Consider the following 13,390-nt stretch of genomic DNA (forward strand, 5'->3'; position numbering starts at 1 on the left):
CTATTTAGTTTTAGTCTTAGTCATATTTTAGTCATCTCAGTTGTTTTAGTGGACTAAAATAATAATCATTTAGTCGACTAAAATGTTTTAGTCGTTTAGTCGACGAAATTAACACTATTTGATAATAATCGCACCAACTGTTGTCACCCTCTCACCAAGCTGCTTGGCGATGGCCTTGTAGCCCATTCCAGCCTTGTGTAAGCCTACAATCTTGTTCCTGACATCCTTGGACAGCTCTTTGGTCTTGGACATGGTGGAGAGATTGGAATCTGATTGCTTCTGTGGACAGGTGTCTTTTTATACAGGTAACAAGCTGAGATTAGGAGCACTTCCTTTAACCACTTGCCTACCAGGCCAATTCTGATATTTCTCTCCTACATGTAAAAATCTTCATTTTTTTCCTTGAAAATTACATAGAACCCACAAACATTATATATGTTTTTTTAGCAAAGACCCTAGAGAATACAGTGGCGGTCATTGCAACGTTTTATCTTGCACAGTATTTGCGTAGCAATTTTTCAAATGCATTTTTTTTGGAAAAAAAAACTGTTTTGTGCTTTAAAAAAACAAACAAAACAGTAAAGTTAGCCCAATGTTTTTGCATAATGTGAAAGATGAAGTTACGCTGAGTAAATAAATACCTAACATGTCACGCTTCAAAATTGCACATGCTCGTGGAAAGGCGCCAAACTTCACTACTTAAAAATCCCCATTGGCGACGCTTTAAAATTTTTTTAACGGTTACATGTTTTGAGTTACAGAGGAGGTCTAGGACCAAAAGTATTGCTCTCGCTCTAACGTTCGCGGTGATACCTCACATGTGTGGTTTGAACACCGTTTTCATATGTGGACGGGACTTATGTATGCGTTCGCTTCTGCGTGCATGCTCACGGGGACAGGGGCGCTTTAAAATTTTTTTTTTTTATTGTTAATTTTACTTTATTTTAGCTTTTATTCATATTACAAGGAATGTAAACATCCCTTGTAATAGGAATATGGCATGACAGGTCCTCCTTTACAGTGAATATGGGGTCAATAAGACCCCACATCTCACCTCTAGGCTGAAATAAAAAAAAAAAAAAAAAAAAAAAAGAATCCTGGCTTCCCAGCTGAATCGGCGCCATTCTTTTGAATGGAGAGGCCAGGCGTGACATCATAACATCGCGCCCGGCCTCTGACGACCATAGAGACTCTGGTGACCATCTGGTCCCCCGGAAATCTCTATGATGAACATCCAGGGCCGGCGGATCCTGTGTCCGACTCAGCGATCGCAGCGGTGAGTCAGTAGAAGCACCGGAAGGCGGCGGGAGGGGGGGGGTCCCCTCTCGCCTCCCGTAAGAACGATCAAGCAGTGGAACAGCTGCTATGATCATTCTTATGGTGCACAGAATCGCCGGCTCTAAAAGACGATATCTGAATGATGCCTGTAGCTACAGGCATCGTTGAGATATCCCCGCTCAAAGCTGAGGATGTCATTTGGCGTACGGTGGGCGGGAAGCAGTTAAGAGGGTGCTCCTAATCTCAGCTCATTACCTGTAAAGAAGACACCTGGGAGCCAGAAATTTTGCTGATTTGATAGGGGATCAAATACTTATTTCACTCATTAAAATGCAAATCAATTTATATCTTTTTTTTTTTTTTTTTTTTAAAGCGTGTTTTTTCTGGATATTTTTGTTAAAATAAACCTACCATTAAAATTATAGACTGATTATTTCTTTTTCAATGGGCAAACGTACAAAATCAGCAGGGGAAATAAATACTTTTTTCCCTCACTGTATGCTAATGGCTGTGTGACTCTGGTTTGAGGATTTCATACTGCCTAATTTATATATGATAACAAACTGGTTCCTTTTTTCCTTATGGTGCTACTTTTTTGCTTGAGAGAATTCTTTTCTTCCGCAACAGCTACGGTCTTATAATTGGCCAATTCTGTTTTTAGATATGGTATTTTGGTCATTTACATTCGTCTGTTTTTTTGTTTTGTTTTTTGTACTTTTTTTTTTTTAGTAGTTTCGATTAATGAATAAATACAAGCTAAGCTATATCCCGGTCTCCTTCATGTATAACAATTTAATTAAATGCTCTTTTTTTTTTCTTTTTTTTTTTTTAATTAACTTTTTTGTGAATAAGTGGAAGACCTTGGATCTTGAGGCAGTAATGTATTGTTTAATTAAATCCTTTTAAGGTAACCTAACCAATCTCACCCCTTGTCTTCAGAGATGCAGAGATGGTCTTATGGCCAAGGCCTTCAGAATTGCTTACATTTTGCTCCGTTCCTCTGTCTCTTGGCTGCGTTTGTGCAGTAGAGCCCCATAAAAGTCTGAGGCCTCTCTCCCTGTGTTTCCTGGCCAAAGATTGAGGTAGATGGGCTGATAGACTTCTATGGGGCTGTACTGTGCAGATGCTGCCAGGAGACAGACGATGTAAACAATTCCTAGTGTCTACAACTATCAGATCAAGGTAGGTGTGCATCTCTAGCGTGGGAAAGGTTAGGCCACTCTAACAGGGCAAACAGGATAAGTGCACTTATCCTTTAACTGTTGATAAGGGTAACAGTTTGCATCCTTGGGCGATGCTTTACATTTGTGCTAAATTGTATATTATTTTTAATGGAGAAGTTGCAATATACTTAAAGCTAAACGCACAAAAACTTGTATTTAAATATTTCTCAATAGATACTAAAGATATAAATCTATTTTATGTGCAACAAATACCTTTGCAAAACCAGTTTTTACCTTGTAGATGTAGAAGTGACATCATCACTGTGCTGCACATAGCCTATGCAGAGATGTGGGAGGGGCTAAGAAGGTTTACTCATTACAGGCTGGCTGTACAAATCTACAGGAAGGGTAGAGAAAAAAACGTACTCATTCTGTTACCGAAAGGAAGCTCCTGCACAAAGGCAAAATGTCATACTGGATTACCACACAGATCTGGAAGCAACACACAAATCACACCAAGATTAATTTGGGAAGGCACGTGCCTCTTGTATTCCGACAATATTTGCTTATCCAGGAGTGCAGCTTTTAATGGTTCTTGTAACATTTAGATGAAAGATCCATTGCCTATTTAGATTGATATTTTGCCAACAGTTCCCTTTTTTTTCATAAATCAAATTGATCCTATAAACTGTATTGCATTTATTTTGTTCCATAAATCCATAAAGTGGATTCCTTATGACACCCTTCAGGGAGAGTTTGGCTTGGTTCAGTGTATATATAGCACTGACCCCAAACCTTTGCTCTGTACAGTGCAGCTTAACAAATCATGTGCTTTGCAAGTTCCTTCATTCTAACTTGTTCCTAAGATGCAATTACTTGTTCTCTCTTGTTCTATCCTGCCATTTTTGCTAATGCTGTTAGCAGTGCATACTTTCTCATTTATCAGTCTTGCACGTCTTGCTCTTTGCTTGTTAAGTGAACACTTTCTTAAGGTTCTTTGCAAGCAAAATTCTGCTAGATTTGCTATTAACAGCAAAACTTTGTGGGAAGGGGGTCGAAATTGTTAATGCAATGAGCGAATACAAGCATCTCACGTTTAAAATGCCAAGTTTGTGAAATCCTTTCCATGTTCCTAATTAAGACCTACTAGATTTATTACTGGATTGTTCTTTCTAGGGCTCCTAATCCAGGATAGTTTCTGTTCAGAAACCGCCTCTGTTAATCCTTACACTGTTTGGAAGGCTGCTGTTTTGATTGCTCACTTAAAGTAATAGGAAAGTATTGGTAAAAGTGCATGACAGTGCAATAAAATTAGATTCAAACTTGCATATATGCTATTTCTAGCGCTAAGGCACCTGAAAACCACTCCAATGGGAAAGGGGTCTAAGGATTTTTTGTTGTATGTCAGAGTTCTTAGATGTTGAAATATATTGTCTGGGACAGTTGCTAATATGCAGATTTGCTAATCTCCTTCGCTGGGTACATGGATATATGGAAAGAACCCGCACTCTGGAATCTATCCAAATTCTTTATTCGATAATCACCAAGTACAGAGTAACTGCTGACATGTTTCAGCGAGGAGCCTTGTTCACAGCATAGTTACCCACAAAACCAGCATCAACCTATATACAAAAAGAGACTCAAACCACTCCCATTCATTAGTTAATGCAATTGGCTGTAGATGAGAATCGCCATTGTATAGAGACTCTCTGAAGGTAAAAAGTTTTTTTTTTTGCATAGATTTAAAATGCATTGACATAATAGACATGAAAAAACAATGATCATAATTATAGATTATCGTACATGAATTCTGTGATTTAAGAATCTGAATAAAAACCATTCAACTATTTGTGGGTCAAAACTAAGATTTCAGGAAAATAACTGCTAGTGAGAGATGTTGATGGAAAATTAGGACATATGGATATAGATGAGAAAATTCCGCATCCAACCTATTAGATGTGGTTATTAACGTAAAAATACATCAACATCATATCTAAAATTCATTTCTGTTGGCATTCTTGTTTTTAAGTTAAAAATCTACCAAACTTCTCTCTAACAGCTTGCGGTGGGTGTCTCCCCCTCTGAGCAGAGGGGAGAGACTTGAGCGATCAGCCGTGTTTGATCGCTCATTTCTTGGGGTAAAGCTAGCAAGGGACAGCTGCAGCTGGGATTGGTGTTGCAGCCATCTAGATGAGAATGTTTGTTTGTTTTTTTTGTGTTTTTTTTTTATTTGCTATTCCGATACTTCTCTTTTAAGTTTTTGTAAATCTCCCGTAGTGTGTTTTGCACTGTAATTATTTTTAGCATAACTAAAACTTACGTGAACTCATTTGTCATTTGTAACACGCTCAGTGAAAATGTTAACAGATGCTCAAAAGTACTAACATTGCTTTCTTTCTGTGCTTATGTGATGTCAAGGCTTCATTCTAATCCCTCTTTGGCTAGGTGGAGGGTATGGTTACAAGGCATGTCAAAGCATTTCTGCTCATGACAATCAAAGTGAGTGCAGATGGGCAGGGGGGCTTGTTAGCCTGTGGCAGGGATATGCAATTAGCGGACCTCCAGCTGTTGCAGAACTGCAAGTCCCATCATGCCTCTGCCTCTGGGTGTCATGCTTGTGGCTGTCACAGTCTTGCTATGCCTCATGGGACTTTTAGTTCTGCAGCAGCTGGAGGTCCGCTAATTGCATATCCCTGGCCTATGGTATGGTATCACAGGCTGATTACAGAACTACAAGCAAGCCCTGCAATGACATAGCATTCTCTGTTATATTACAAGTTGAAAGGATGCAAACTGACCATGTCACAGATCTGTTTCCATGATTAATGTGGTCAGAATACTAGAGGAAGCCATGGGAAAAAGCATGATTACCAGGTATTAAGAATTTATTTTTTTCATTCAGTATTCAAAAGAGACATTATAAAGGACAAAGGAATGCAGTTCCTGTATTTTAAAGGGAAGGCTTAAATACACCTTAATGGTGCTAATTTATGAGACCTTGTTGGATTAATGGTGTTTTAAGTGGGGATGGCTTTGAATCTATACCCTTTTGATAATCAATTAAAGTGTGATCTGCACTACATGCTGCAGTGCTCACTTATAGTTCTGAGGTAAAGATGGGGTAGTTTGGCTACTTGAGAGGACAGGCTCCATGAGTGAGCTAGTACACTAAGTGCAGTACAGATTGCAAATATCAAGCATATACTGTATATCAGGTGTCCCAAAACTCCACTGAATGTGTGGATGCAAGGATTAATATTAAAACAGAGTTAAAACTGCCATTGCTCTTGCTATCCCATCTTAACAGTACCCATACATAGAGACTGATGTAAGCTGAATATTGCTTCCTTTTTTATGTTACAGCTTTTTAGCAAAGCCTAGATAGCTGTGAAAACTCAGTCCATATTACTTTTTATCTTTTGTTTAGCTTCTTTTATACCTCCTTTTCCTATTAACTGGAATTATTTATCCTTATTATTGGTTGACCTCAACCAATGAAAAAAAAATGTTCCAGCTAACCAGGAAAGGAAGGATGATGTCTTTTGGATCCAGACAAAACCAACTTTGCCTTCCAAAGTCTGATTTCCACTCAAACTACCACTAGCTGTAAAACTCTTTCGTGGCCTGAGTTAAATAAGTTCTAAATTCTCAGAATAAAGTTGGCAACATCAGTAGGCATTGGTTAACTTGGCTATAATACCTATTTTTATATTATTTATTTATAGTTTTTAGAACATATTTTTACCTTCATTTGGTGCACTGTTTTTATTTGCTATGGTTTTTATTCCAGGCTGACAAGTGTATGAAACGAATGGGGGTACAGCATTCTCTGAAAGCTGAGGCCATTTTTTAGCTGATATCACTTGAATAGCAATAACTCTGATTGGTTCCTTTGGTGTTAGCAGGGACTGAAACTGTCACTGAGAGCTGGATTTGTTAGCTAGTAGCTGTACAAAGTGTTGGCAGTTAGCTGTCAAAGGGGGATGTTTATAAACCCATCCTCCGCATGGGGCAACATGGGACATTTTATATGCAGATTGTAGGTAAGAAGACATTAAAGCGTCATATGGCCTTCTGCTGATCCAGAATGCTGCCCTCGGTAGTACTGTTTTTCCCTCTGCAAATATGATGAGGTTAACAAAATTTTTATACACATTATAAATCTATGCACAGATCAATATTTGTCTTTTTTTAGTATTTAGTCTGCAGACCATTTGCGGACCATTGCTGTTTATTGGTCTTTTTACAATGAAAAAGCTTTTTGCTTTAAAACAAACCAATTGGTAGCAGAAAAAGCGGTTCTGTTAGCTTGGCGAAAAATCACCTTGAATGTCCTGTAGTCATGATTGTTATTGTTAAATGTCTTTTTAGCTTCTTTTTTTTTTTTTTCTCCTTCCAGGAAAGGATATGTATCTTGCAAGTTGTTCTCAGGATTCCCTTATCCGTATTTGGAAGATATTTGCCAAGCCTGCTTTAGAACCTGTCAAAGATGAGCATGAATTGAAAGAAAACAATATCAAGCTCAAGGAGAATGTATTTTTAGTCAAAGAAGAAGGTAAGTCAGCTGTAAAGGTGAGCAAAATGGTCTTTCAGAACATGATCTTTTAATAACGACTCGGTTACCTAAAAAGATTTTGTACAAAATGTACCTACTACTTTACATATAATATACTTACAGTAGAAAATGTCATCAAAATCCCAGCTTGGCCCTTGTTGCAATCTCTTGACCAGTAGTTTTTGCTTGCCTTTATCTGGCCCTTGGGGAACTGTTCCTCCCACTGACACAAAAGAATGGGCACTATTCCTCCCACTAATACCAACAATAGGGCACTATTCATTCAATGAACAGCAATGATGAGGCACTATTCTTCCCACTGACACCAAGGCGGGGCACTTTTCCTGCCACTGACACCAATGATAGGGCACTCTTCCTTCTACTGAACACAGGCACTATGTAACTTTTTTACTCTTGCTCATCACAAATCCTAAGGCATTGTTTACTGTCACTGACGCTTGTGCATTTCTTCTCCCACTGGACACAGTCCGATCCGCCTAAAGTCTGAAGGACAGTAAACTTGCCCTTTATTTGGAGAGCCCTGCTCTTGGCAATGTCCGGTTAGTCAACAGTACAGTAGAACAATAGGACGTAGCACCCAGTCTTTAAATCTATTGCAAGTGTAATCTTTGCTTAAGCATAGTCGGCACATGCACAGAAAAAGCTCACACTGCACATTAATTTTTCTGCACTACCGATGCCTGCAGTGCTCTATGCGGTATTCTGAAGAGTACTAGCAAGTTCCAAAATATTTTGAGCTGGCTAAGTAAATTCAATTTCCAGGAATTTTGTTTATACTGGACAAAGTGAGTGCAGCTTTGGGAGACAAAATTTGTTGAAGGACAAATGGGAGAGGTAAATCTATTGCCTTCAATGGTTCCAGAATCTGGAGAAATGATGCAGCCTAGGTTCAGAGTGAAGTCTTAACTCCATGCCTGGATGCTTCCTCTGGGGTGGCGACTCAAAGCCTAGAAAAAACTTGATCAGCATGATAGCCTGGCAGCTAGCATTTTCCGGAGGCGGGTACAGAAATGGCAGCCCCACAGCATTGCTTTCAGCATGGTTTCCATTTAAGTGAATAGCTTTCTGCTGAATTCTCTTTATGGCTTCTTTTTGTTTATATTTTATATAAAATGAATATAAAGTCATGCTGTAAAATTTGTGCACTGTACAAATTCAAGTGGTTCAAAGGATTTGCATTACAGGAAGGTTTAATTATGTATTTCCAATCAGCTGCTACTAGTTTGTATACCTGGGAGCAGTTTTGCAGTAATTTAGGGAAAGTAAAATGGGCATTGTTGGCACACAACAAAAAATGATAGCTGGAATTTAGTTTAGGCCTCCAATTTCCAATTAATTAAATTTTTTATTTTTCGCTAATTACCACTTGCTGACCGCCCACCGCAGATATACTTCGGCATGCACGGACTCATATGTCGGTCCATGCATGTGATTGTGTGGGTGCGCGTGATCCGCCGTCCACCCCCTCACAGAGGCAGAGCGGGGATCTTCCAATGTAAACAAGGCAGATCCCCATTCTGACAGGGGAGGTAAGACAGATCTGCTGTTCCTAGTGATCTCTGTTTCTCTCTCTCTCTCTCTCTCTCTCTCTTTCTCTTTCTCTCTCTTTCTCTCTCTCTCTCTCTCTTTCTCTCTCTCTCTTTCTCTCTCTCTCTCTCTCTCTCTCTCTCTCTCTCTCTCTCTCTCTCTCTCTCTCTCTCTCTCTCTCTCTCTCTCTCTCTCTCTCTCTCTCTCTCTCTCTCTCTCTCTCTCTCTCTCTCTCTCTCTCTCTCTCTCTCTCTCTCTCTCTCTCTCTCTCTCTCTCTCTCTCCTTCCTCTTGGTCCACTCCCCCCACAGTAAGAAAGCACCTCCCTAGGGAACACTTAACCCCTTGATCGCCCCCTAGTGTTAACCCCTTCCCTGCCAGTGTATTTATACAGTGATCATTGCATTTTTATAGCATTGGTCACCAAAAAGTGCCACTTAGGGTCAGATTTGTTCGCCACGATGTCACAGTCCCGCTAAAAATTGCAGATCGCTGCCATTACCAGTAAAACAATAAAAAAAATTAAAAGTCCCTGAATCGATCGCCTATTTTGTAGACGCAATAACTTTTGCGCAAACCAATATACGCTTATTGGGATTTTTTTGTTTTACTAAAAATATGTAGCAGAATACATATGCTACGTTTGGCATAAATTGATGAATACATTTTTGTTTTTTTTTTCATTTTTTTTTTGTTTTTTTGGGATATGTATTATAGCAAAAAGTAAAAATTGTTGTCTTTTTTTTTTTTCAAAATTGATGGTCTTTTTATTGTTTATAGCACAAAAAATAAAAACCGCAGAGGTAATCAAATACCACCAAAAGACAGGTCTATTTGTGGGGAAAAAAAAGGACATCAGTTTTGTTTGGGTACAACGTCGCATGTCCACGCAATTGTCAGTTACAGTTAAAGCAACGCAGTGCCTTATATATACCTTATACAGCCCACTTGCTGTTTCATGTCTGGAAAAAAGCCTAGGTTTTTGACATCATGCACAGCTCTCTCGCTCGCTCTCATGAGTTTGCCATGAAGGGAGGACAGATGAGTCATAAGAGGGCCAATGAGAGCTGTAGAGCTGGAGGTTTACCTTTGTGTAAATCCAGGAAGTGAACAAGCAGCAGCTTCAGCTGTCTGAATAAGGAAACAGAGGGTGTGCACTCAGGATGACATCCCAAATAGTATTCCTGTTGTAAAACAGCCTACGTGTTTCGGACATTAGTCCTTGGTCATGGCTACAGCTGCCCACAGTTCAAATGATTGCAGCCAGACTCAGCGAGGGCAGATTTCTGCCGCATATTTGGCAAGTACAGAATCGCAGTATATATAAAATAATATGCAAAGTATTTGGAGGGAAGCCTCAGAATTGCAAAGATATTATTATTACACATTATGTGAGCAGACTGCAGTTCCTCTTTAAGGGAGTAAATCCTTCCGGGGCTGAATCATTGCCTCTGTTCTTTATTTTTATTTATATATGTACCTGCATGTATATTGAGAGATGTTCAGCGCCTTTTTAGGGATTGATTATGCTTTTTTTTTTTTTTTTTTTTTTTTTTTTTTTACCTTAGCTTTTGGGGAGATTTTGTGAAAAAAAACATTTATACTCAAAAAACCTTAAATGAGCTCAATATAAATGTGCAAAAAGAGCACAAAAAACACAAGCTACGTTAAGCAGAGAAATAAAAGCTTAAATGCCTGTAAAAGCAGCTTTTTTTTTTTTTTGAGCTGCTGTGTGCATGAGCCCTTACTGTTTTGTATTCCGGCTGTAGTATACAGAAACATGTTTATATTTTGGTTGCTTAAGGAAGAAACACCCTGTTGTCTATTACACGGTTTTACCTTAACCTTTATGTTATCTGTACTGCAATAGAGAAATGTCACTTTATCATGAAATTTGCCATCCCGGTTTCTTAATTTAGTCTGTGTTGGAACAGAAATCATTCAGATTGTTCGACAGTACAATGTGCATATAAAGAAAAGATGTCTGTGTTTTGTTACAAGGAAGATGATTCAATTCCACCATGCAGTTGCACATTATAGCAAACGCATATTAAATTTCTTTGCAGGCAGCTTTGATTCTTCTGCAGTACAATCACTTCCTTTGTCAGAGAAAAGATTGTAATCCTGGAAAAGAATAGTTTGGTCTTTTTGAAGTAGTCATTGTAATTCAGAAGTGATACTCTACCTTGCAACTCATAGGGGAAATATTTCACATGTCACTCTATTGATTATGTGCCTGTTGGCTCTGCTGCTCTCCAGTGTGCTGCACTACAGACTGGTAATCATTTTATATCCAAACAAAAACCTCCTTGTCGCCATTATTTGTCTTTGTTGTTAATGCAGAACGTGGTTTTGAATTAAAAATGCTATTTACATTGCATATTACATTAGGGAATGAATATGCTGATAAAACATGTTTGCATCAAACATAGATGCTGTGTCACAGGTGGGTATGCATAGACAGAAAGGCATACAGATTTTCAATATGACACACTGAGGACCAATGCTGCCTTGTTACACTAAAATATAAAACTGAATTTTTTTGTTCATGTTTTTTGGTTATCCTCGGGCATATGTGAGACAAAAAGTAATGCAGCTATGTAGTCATTAATAAATCAATAAATAACTTTACTTATTTCAAATGCAGCTAGTGGTAATACGTGAATTTGACTTTGTATCCTTTTCATTTAATCACTGGTATGGTGCCACTGAAATTGGGACAGGGAAAGGCAGTGGTAGGAGCTAATCCGGTGTGTTGCATGCAAGTATGATGACAAGGAACAAACCTCATTGGTCAGATGTTGCCCCTTCACTGTTCATTTAGCAGGCTGGGGCTGAGAGATGCCACCAATGTAATGACTGTAACGACTGATTGAACACAGAGGGTCCGGTGGGACCTATGTCCTCTGGTTACCCTTGATCATTACCCAGAGAGACAGAACGGCGATCTGCCTACGTAAACAAGGCAGATCACTGTTCTGACGGGGGGATTTTGGGACAGAAATGGCTTCTTCGCATGCCGAAAATGTAAGGCATGCAGAGAGTTGGCTGCACCTGTGAGAGGCCTAGATACATTTACATCAACTGCTAAGGAACACCGATCTCTGTCTTCATCCAGTCAGAGCAGCCCGCACACAGTTAGCAAGCACCAGCTAGGCATACATTTAACCCTTTATTTGCCCCCTCTTAACCCCTTTCCTGCCAGTGTCATTAGTACAGTAACAGTGCACATTTTTAGAACTGAACACTGTAATGTCACTGGTTCCCAAAAAAGTGTCAGGTGTCCGATTTGTCTGCCAACAATGTTGCAGTCCCGTTAAAAATCACTGATCCCAGCCATTACTAGTTAAAAAAAATAAAAATGCCCATAGTTTGTAGACGCAATATCTTTTGTTCAAATGAATCAGTATACGCTTATTGGGACCTGACGTGGGAGAGGGATTTTACACACAGTCCGGTGGCTGCGGCCACCAGGATTTTGTGTGAAACTGACAGGCGAAAGCATTCGGGTGGCTGCGCTGCTGCCCAGTTGCTCACACACACACCCCTGGCACTGGCACGCCACCGTGGGTGGAGGGGAGGGAGGAAAGCAGACATATGTCCGCTCTCCTCCCCTTTTTGTTGTGACCTTGAAAGCGACGTCTATGGCGTCCCTTTTGGGTCAGCCTCTCCATGTCCCCGGCAGGCTTAGCCGGAAAAGTATATTTTGCAATCCGAAATGCTTTGCAAAACTTTCAGCGGAGCCCAAAGGAGACATGCAGGGTGTTTTAGACCTTGCATGTCTCATTAAAGAGAACCTGTCACTTAAAAATAATCACACTGGGGACTTTTTGTTCCCTATGTAATGTGTAAATTTTTTTTACACAGTTTAAAAGTTATACGACGTATAAAAGTAAACACATGCTTCGGGGGCACCTACGCGTGAAAACGTCAATTGCGATAAACACATATTGCATATCACCAGCACACCGGAGTGAGGCAATAATTCTAGCACAAGACCTCCTCCGTAATACTAAACTGATACCTATAGGGGGCTTTTGAAGCATTGCCTATAGAAAATATAGGGTACTAAAGTTTTTCGCTATTTCACAGGCGCACGCAAATTTAAAGTTTGACTTGTTGGGTAGCTACTCGGTGCAACTTCGTCTTTTATATTTTACCAAAAATATACCAAAACTTTTTTTGCTTTTGTTTGCCCTAAAATTCATTTCAGTGTGTTTCTTACTGAAATTTTGCTTTTCCTATATGTTTGCGGTAATAACATGGGACATAAAAAATTTAAACTACCACTATTTTATTCTCTAGGGTGTCTGTTTTCAGAAAATATAAAATGTTTTGGGGTTTTTGTGTAATGTTCAGGTTTAAAATGATTTTGTAAACCTGTGTGCAAAAAACGCACAAACGGCTCTAGCAGCGAAATTAATATATATATATATATATATATATATATATATATATATATATATATATATATATATATATATATATATATATATATATATATATATATATATATTAAATGCTGTATACCACTGGGATACCCATGACAAAAAAACATATTTAGTTGTTAAGTCTTTAAAATGTAACCCCACTTTTGTTAATAAAATATCTTCTTTTGGAGAAGTGTATATATTGCAGGGATTTTACATATCCTTTTATGGATTTATACATTTTTTTTTTTTTCTGAACAAACTGATATTTACTATCCTACCCTTTCCCATTTAATTTTGTGGGGGTCTCACTTCATTATAAATGCCTGAACATTGCTGTAAAGAGAAGTTGTGGTGTTTATCTCTTTAGCTATAGATGATCCTTAGAATGTATATAACCCAAAATTATACTCCTGC

At 38.8% G+C, this 13,390-nt stretch overlaps 1 protein-coding gene across 1 annotated transcript in view; it reads left to right on the top strand.

Annotated features, from left to right (window-relative positions):
* Window positions 1–13,390, top strand: part of ELP2 (elongator acetyltransferase complex subunit 2) — a 357,175-nt gene that overhangs the window by 58,806 nt on the left and 284,979 nt on the right. The window contains exon 8 of the mRNA XM_073630833.1: window positions 6,841–6,996. Within this exon, the coding sequence (XP_073486934.1) occupies window positions 6,841–6,996 (156 nt within the window). The remainder of the gene's footprint in view (window positions 1–6,840; window positions 6,997–13,390) is intronic.

Source organism: Aquarana catesbeiana, linkage group LG05 (genome assembly GCF_042186555.1).
Source record: "Aquarana catesbeiana isolate 2022-GZ linkage group LG05, ASM4218655v1, whole genome shotgun sequence".
Taxonomy (NCBI): domain Eukaryota; kingdom Metazoa; phylum Chordata; class Amphibia; order Anura; family Ranidae; genus Aquarana; species Aquarana catesbeiana.